Source organism: Aplysia californica, unplaced genomic scaffold, assembly GCF_000002075.1.
Source record: "Aplysia californica isolate F4 #8 unplaced genomic scaffold, AplCal3.0 scaffold00269, whole genome shotgun sequence".
Classification (NCBI taxonomy): Eukaryota; Metazoa; Mollusca; class Gastropoda; order Aplysiida; family Aplysiidae; genus Aplysia; species Aplysia californica.
In genome coordinates this window covers 6871-15252 of record NW_004797539.1, presented here as the reverse complement: position 1 = coordinate 15252, position 8382 = coordinate 6871, and the positions used below count along the sequence as shown (strand labels likewise).

The 8382-nt window shown below is 40.5% G+C and overlaps 1 protein-coding gene across 1 annotated transcript; it reads right to left on the bottom strand.

Annotated features, from left to right (window-relative positions):
- Positions 1–2284: 2284 nt before the first annotated feature.
- Positions 2285–7261, bottom strand: LOC101850012 (adhesion G protein-coupled receptor A3; the record flags this gene model as incomplete). Its single annotated transcript, XM_013084028.1, is given in 3 exon segments — positions 2285–2356; positions 4000–4423; positions 6347–7261. Coding segments are annotated over 2 exon segments (293 nt in total), but the record flags the coding sequence as incomplete, so codon positions are not given.
- Between the last annotated feature and the right edge of the window lie 1121 nt (positions 7262–8382).

Here is an 8382-nt window from a genome sequence, read left to right as displayed (position 1 = left end):
AATAAAAAATGCTCATACAAAAAGGCAAAGGTACTGTCCATTAATTAAAATATTTCTTAAATAGATGTGTTTTGAGTCCCCTTTTGAAGGTATCAAGTTTTATTTCGCTTCTCAAATCATGAGGGAGTTTACATGTCGTTCATCTTATCTGTTTCAGAATTGTGAACACTGTTGATCGATCCGATATTCTATAACCAAATACCTCAAAGTTATCTATGTTCACAATTCTGAAACAGATAATAAGATGAATGACATGTAAACTCACACAGACGAACAAGCATCACAATGTAGAGCCATCTAGAGTAGCCCCGCCCCGTCTACGTCAGTTTGGTGGTGTACAGTCCAACTTGTCCACGATCCGACGGCAACTAATAATTATTGTCGAAATTTGTTTGTTTTAGAAAGGGTTTTTAGCTTTAGTAAGAGTCTTACGGCAGTTGCAACACTATAAGTATAAGGTCATATAAGTGCCTAATAGATGTGTTACAAGAGAGTAACAAACATCAAAAAAGAAGGAGAGAGCAGACGATAGATGTTTGACAGGAAAGAATGAGCAAACCGCAATAGAAAATCCACCTACCACCCACTTGTCGAGAAGAAAAGCGAGTGTCAAAGATGGACGTCTTAGACAATGAATGTCATTATTATCATTATTATTAGTATGGTTTATCCACACACCAAAAAAACAGAAAAGTGGGAAGACATGGAATAACATCAAGAGGCTAGCCCAGGATAGAGAAAGGTGGAAGGTGTTAGTCCGTGGCCTATACCCTGGTGTAGGGTGAGAAAGGCAATGATGATGATGACACCAACAACAACAAAAACCCCGTGAGGGAGGAATGGGAAGTGGCCGTTTGTACAGGTGATTGTCTTGGACAGGTGGCCGTAATACGGGGTGCCCACTACGGATGGGATCGCCCGACTCGGTCGTCTAAAAAAGAAATGTGTTTGTTTTCAGTTTCACTGTTCAGGCGACCGAGTCGGGCGATCGGCCCGATCCAGCCGTTGTGGGCACCCCGTTTTAAGAAGAGCAGAGCAGACTCGATAGTACGTGAAGCTCCTGCTCAAAGCCTCCTACAGCAGAATCATTCCAGCTGAGCGACCACTTGGGAGAAGTGGCAGATGGCGGAGAGGGAGGAGGAAGTAGGAGAGGCCTATCATGGCCTATGACGAACCGACGTGAGGCTTTCCTCTCTCAACTTCAACTGGTCGCTCTCTCTTTTCTTCTCTCTTCTCTTTCTAACTCTCTCTATTTCTCTCTCTTTTTTTTCTTTCTCTCTCTCTCTTTCTCTCCCTCTATTTCTCCCTCTCTCTCTCTTTTCTCTCTCTCTCTCTCTCTCTCTCTCTCTCTCTCTCTCTCTCTCTCTCTCTCTCTCTCTCTCTCTCAAACACACACATATACAAGCAAGAACGAAAAAAATTATAAAAACCATTACTGCCTGTTACCTGTGATGTATCAAAACCTAGCAGCAGACTAAACAAAGAGCAGCATTTATAATAAGCTGCATGCATCGTGAGAGAATAACGGCAACAACAAATAAAACCCACCCAACACGCCAATATGGACTGCTCGTTTCTTTAAAATGTCCCTTACATCTCTCTAGACACTCCATTCAAAGGGGTTTGGGGGGGGGAGGGGGGGTCATACGATCAAAATGGACGTGGTGGGTTAAAACTAAGCAAGCAAAAGTATGTGTGTCTCTTCCGTGAGTAACCACATGATTAATACCTGTATTCCATAGACTACCCCTGAGGTCTAGCATGGAGGAGGAGGAGGAGGAGGAGGAGGAGGAAGAGAGAGAGAGAGGGAGAGGAAGAGGAGAGGAGGAGGAGGAGAAGGAGAAGGAGAAGGAGAAGGAGAAGAAGAAGAAGAAGAAGAAGAAGAAGAAGAAGAAGAAGAAGAAGAAGAAGAAGAAGAAGAAGAAGAAGAAGAAGAAAAAGAAAGTTTCATCTCTTACATAAGGGCTGCCTTTCCAAAATGGTGAATTCAATGGCAGGGTCTAAACCAAACTTTTCTTTGAAGAGGTAAAGATAGGTCATAGGGAGGGGGAGGAAATACAGGAAGAAGTGGTTTTGTTTGTTTTAGTGGAGGTTTTACGGCCCTCACAACTGCATAAGGTCATAATAAAATAAAATGAGGATTAGAGGTATTACAAGAGAGTAACAAACATAAAAAGAAAGACGGGAGATAAGGACGATAGATGTTTTTTCTAGGAAAGAGAGAAAGACGAGAGATGGAATGGAGAGAGAAAACCTTGGGTACTTTAAACTACAGACTACTTACAGTTTTTGTAGACTTGAGAAGTGAATAAAAGATCCCTGACGGAGAGCAACTAGAGCATTGTGAGCCAGGTTTCTGAAACCGGAAAATTGGGAAAAATATATATATTATGGTGATAAGTGGAGAGAAATTTAATTGAAATGTTGATCCAATACGATGATTTTTACTGGGAGCAAATGATAGTTTCACTTTCAAAACTCATTTTTTTACATCAATATACAATATAATTAATGTGCATTCTTCATCACTCACAGCAAAGAACTGCAAAAATACACGGAAGGAAACATAAACTTCATACACAATTTATGTGCACGCCCTATATACAGAGCAAAAGTCACAGCAGCAGTGCAATGTTTCATCCTTTAGCATTCAATTAAATAATTCTGCTATCATATTTAATATCAACTGTTCCGTATTCTAAAAAGAAATTAAACATTTAAAAAACAAACCTATCAGTATGCACAGGGATGGGACTGATATTTATATAAAACTATTCCAAAAACCCAAAATATTTTTTTTAAAACATATAACAGACAAGAAAAAAATAAAGTATCATTTGTCACAAAAAGAAGCCGTCTACTATGATGAAAAACAATCCCAATGTGTATGAGGATATGTGAGGCGCGCTGACAAAATCAGTTACTTCTCGCAATCAAAAATAGAGATACTAACTAAAAATTGACACATGGGACATATTTGTAAATTCAAAACCAATCCCATTCTCTTCAAGTTTTACATGTATGTCTTTTATCATTCCATACATGTACTACATGTAATAAATTGTAAAAACTCAACCTATAAATTTGACGCATCTATTTCCATCGGCCTAAAATCCGAGAAGTAACTCATTTTGTCAGCACACCTCACATATATGGCAAGAACGGAGCTCACCTATCTTAATAATAATTATAAAAATGTACCCATAACATTTTCTCAAAGATACAAGTAAGATAGTACAGTAAGAAATAAAGGGCTGCTGCCAGTAATATTGGGCTGGGAGGGTTGGGGTTGTGGAGGAGAATGTACAGAAATAAAGGGTTCAGCCACATAAATTATTGTCTGGAACGGTGGAATTTTGAGAAAAAAAACTAGCAATGGTTCTCAACCGAAAAGTATACTCTCACCACATTAATCACAGTATTATATAAAAGCGAATTTAAGCAGGGTGCATCAAAACATAATTATATTATTATACACAAACAAATACACCCCACACCAGTCAAATAAATGAGTACACAAATGAAATGCAAAAAAAAAGAAGGCATTGGGGTGAAATCTGGCACTCAATAAAATAATCAAATCAAAGAAATTGGCATTTTTGGATGGGGCCAATGGGCGATTTTTTCTCATTTTCCATTTTGGCTCAACACCTTTGTGTCCATTCAAAAACACATTTTTGAGTGGATTTTACTGAAAAACATTGAGTAAAGTCACAAAAAATGTAAATTTTCAGTTTCCAAGGACTCTCAGGCAATGGAAGTTGCCAACTTTGGAAGGCCATTTCTCGCTAACTTTACCTCTGAAACCAGGCGATCATGACCTCATTCAATCGCAAATATTTCGACTTCTATTCAACGTAAATGGATATTTTTTTCTCCTGAAGGAAGGCAAATGACCTGGCTTTAAGATTAAACCAATAACCACATGCCCAAAACTTGACGAGTGCCTGATTCCACCACGTCGTGACACATATTTAGAGACAAAACATGCAGACTTACAAGTGAACTGTGTCAGGTGGGAACGACTTGCCCACCAATGTCTTGAACGGAGCAGGGTGCTGGGAGCAGTCAATCTTCCGCCCTCTTTGCCGCTTGGAAGATCCGACCATTGTGCAGTTACAACTTGGCAACTGAATGCAGCAATTGCACACTGACAGCAACACAGACAGCACGAAGAACAACAGGAACAATGGGTGCCTTCTCTGATCAGACGCAGCCATTGTGGAGCGCACATTCCTTTTCACTTACAGCTCATAGAAGAAAATTCACCACGACACACATCTGATAGGAGGAGGAAAGGTTTAATCCTTTGCTTGGTCGTTGAGATAAATCCTTCATTGCCAGATTTCAGAAAGTTTGACTCCTCACATCACAATATTCACAGCATTGAATTGTTCTACCACAGGAGGTCACAAACTGTACACTGGAATATAATTATTTAAATAAATTATAGGCCTGACGATATTGTAATTAAGACTATTGTATGCTTGATTGTCTCTACGTATTCTTACCCTCCACAAGCTAATAATTTTTTTTTATTCTACTCTTTATAAAATACTTAGAATATTAAAGTATGAGACACGATATCAAATATCAGGAATTATGAATGGCCAGTCAAAATTTCATCATCAGATATTTGGGAAGAAATCTGCAATAAATAACGGCACTTAACTTCCAAATTGTTATCTCCATTGCAGCACTGCTGCAACGTCCCGGCCTAATTAGGCCTAAACAGAGTAGAGTAACAGTTGAAACTGATTCCTTCCCTTTAACAATAAATAGAGTATTTACATTTTAAAAAGTGAGCCTTTTTAGTAAAGAAATCATCTTGATGAAACAAAGAGCATCCCTCACACTTCCATAGAACTAATTCTTAATTTTTAAAACGAAGAGACTATTTCTCTGAACGCTCGGGAAAATAAACTTGACCTCTGTTTTTCCAAATGGTTTGATCCGTTCCCAAGATTTTTTTGTTATTTGCAAGAGTTCGGCGTCATCATTTATTCTGGGAAGACTGGGAAGAGAACAAGCATTTTTTGTGACATCGATTTCAATTTCTAATCTAGAGCTAGATTTTTAGAGATGTCTGAATATTCAGAAACTTCAATTGAAGTTGGGGCAACGTTCCCGTACTATACTTCATTTGAAAATATGCCTTCAAACGGTACTACTGCAACAAGACTGCTCGACTTTGGCAGTGCTGGCTAATGTGCACAAAAACCTCACAAAAAAATCCCTCCACACTCCACGCCTCCCACCCCCTCCCCCAGTTCACACCTTACATACACACACACAAACACACAATTTCGAGAACAAAAACATTTCAGAGAAATAGAGTTCATGTTTATTTTCCCGAGTGTTCGAAAAAATAGAGCCGGCCTTCAAAAAAAGGTGCAGCAACAACAGTCTGATGACGCAGGAAAAGGCCCAAGGAGATTCCATCAATGAGTTTGAGACTAGATCTAATCTAGATCTAGATTATATAGATATAGATCTAGTTCAGATTTATATTTTGTATTTGTAGTAGGGCCTACAAAAAATAACATGGGCCTTCTCCCATTGCCCCTTGTGTGTATACTCTACCATCTTGATCTAGATCTAGATCTAGATCTAGATCTGGATTTAGGCCTAGGCCTACTACATTTACACAAGGCCTCCCATAACGAGCCACCACCCCAACAAACACAATAAAGAAGAGACCTAACCCTAACCCATGCCCAAACCTTACCGCCATAATAACATCCAAGCCTCAACCCTATCCTCTCTATTTCATAGTGGTCGCCCCCACACATTTTGATAAGAGAATCTAAAATCTAGATTCTAGAGCTCTAGATCTAGATCTAGCCTAACCTACGGCCTAAGACTCACGGCAGGTATCCACAACAACCCCTCCAATTCTCTCACTGAGCCCTTGTTACTCGTAGCCTACTTTACAACTGTGTAGCCTTATTTTCAAGAACCTCACAATTCCCACAACTCAGAACGAAAGGCGAAAGGGTGGAAGTGGAAGTGGAAGAGTGTAAACAAGCCTGAATCTCTTCTTTCTCATGAATGGAAACGAATTTCTAAAAGCGTTTTAAACAAAGACGTCTTTCGCAAATATACCCAATAGACAAGGAGGCACCAAATATACGAGACTATCCATCTCCAGTACTTATGCCGCTGGCCTACACAACACACACCGCACTCTGAGCAAGGATCGAAACAGGGTGAAAAACCGAGGCAGGGAAGAGAGGGCTTTATTTTGGGGCTTGCGCTCCAATTTCGTTTACACTCTTCATAACACAGACGTTCCACTCCATGAAAAGCACCTCCAAAGTGTGCGCCGACAACATAATCTACGTACCACAAAGAGCAGAACTACTGCAAACTATGATTTAGATCCAGGTCTCCGTTAGAATGTACACAAACAGACAATACAACCAGGGGTCTCCCGGTTAACCCGCACATTTCGTTCCTTCGTTCCGAGCCTGCCATCCATCTTGATTTTTCGCTACTGCTGTGACGTCATGGGGTTAGCGAGGTTCTCTGAGTCGCGATTGGTCGATCTCGTCTGAATAAACAGAGAAGAGGATTATCTCAATCTAGGCACCAATATTTTCAATGAAATAACGGGTTCGTCACTTTCTCCTACCGCAAAACCTAACGGACCAGAAAAGCGCTCCTAACCACTTGTGTGAACTGAGGGTTATGATGCGAATTACTTGCACCCTTCTTTGTTCGTTGAGTTGTGAGACGTTTTCTGAAATCTCGGCTCTGCCAGTTGGACATGTCAAGATGCTTTGACCTGAGAAGAAAACTTTTTTTCAGAGTAGATTGCATTGTACGAGTAGGCTACAAATGCTCTTACACTTTTATAAAAATCTTGCACAAATGGTTGAGATTCTGTCCTCGTTGCCTTATTCTTCCAAATGCTAGAGTTTTACCTACGTTTACAACGGAAAGCTACGGACTACGGGCACCGGTACTACAGATTAAAAGTTATAAACCTGAGTTACGGTACTTTCTTCAGGTGTTGCTTAGAGCAGGTCATCTTGATCACAGCGACATTTCGCCGGGAACGGTTAATAAAAGTAAAATTGAGTGCAGAACTTACGGTGCCCTAAAACAACAACATGTACATGTGCCGCCTATTGTAGGCTTTGATCTACTTGAAATATAGATCTATAGTGTATAGACTATTTTAGAAGTAGAATGTTTGAGATAGGCCTGAATCTTGAACAGCGCTTTCCCACTTTTTGCTTTTTTTTTTTGCTTTTTTTTTTTTTGGGGGGGGGGGGTTATAGTCAGAGCCCACTGTTAATTTGAAGGTTAAATTTTCCTTACCCCCAACACCTAGTCTATCTGAGATTCAAGAAACTCCAGGCCCCATATATGTACGTACAGGCGTAGGGCTATTATGTATTATATTTTCCAAACGGGTCATTAAACCCCCCACCCGTAAACCCTGGGGTCATTTTGTACCCCCGGGTTTGTATTCTTCACATTTTAGAATACTTTTAGAACGAAGATCTCTTTGGAACCTTCAGTATTTCTCACAAAATCATTTTGATAGGTAAGGAGGTAGGTAGGTAGGTAGGTGGGTAGGTAGGTAGGACGGTAGGTAGGCAGGTAGGTAGGCAGGTAGGTAGGTAGGTAAGCATGAAGGTTAGTAGGTAGGCAGATAAGCATGACAGTTAGTAGGTAAGCAGGTAGATAAGTAGGTAGGCAGCTGGTAGGTAGGTAGGTAGGCAGGCAGGTGAGTAGGTAGGTATTTAGGTGGGTAGGTAGGCTGCTAGGTAACTGGTAGGAAGGTAGGTAGCTATACAACCAGCACGACACCACGAAAAGTACCGCACGTTAAGGCGAGCAAAAACAAATCAGTCAACGACGATGCACGTATCAGTTAGTAGATGTACATATTGTACTACCATCACATTATGGCGGATCACACGACTTGGAAATGAAGGGGCTTGTTTTGTTTAAAACTCTATCCGTACGCCTGGGGTCATTTTGTATCCCCGGAGTTGTATTCTTCACATTTTAGAATCACATTTTAGAATACTTCTAGTACGAAAATCTCTTTGAAACTTTCAGTATTTCTCAAAAGTCATTTTGACAAACTACTATGCAAAGCGTACGGATCGGATTAACGAGTACATTTCCTCTTTGGAAAGTGGCGGCACATAGTTCCCCACGTCGTATGGATACGATAGTAAAATACGACGTACGGATAGGGTTAAGTGGTGGCACAGAGTTCCCCACGTCGTATGGATACGATAGTAAAACACGACGTACGGATAGGGTTAAGTGGTGGCACAGAGTTCCCCACGTCGTATGGATACGATAGTAAAACACGACGTACGGATAGGGTTAAGTGGTGGCACAGAGTTCCCCACGTCG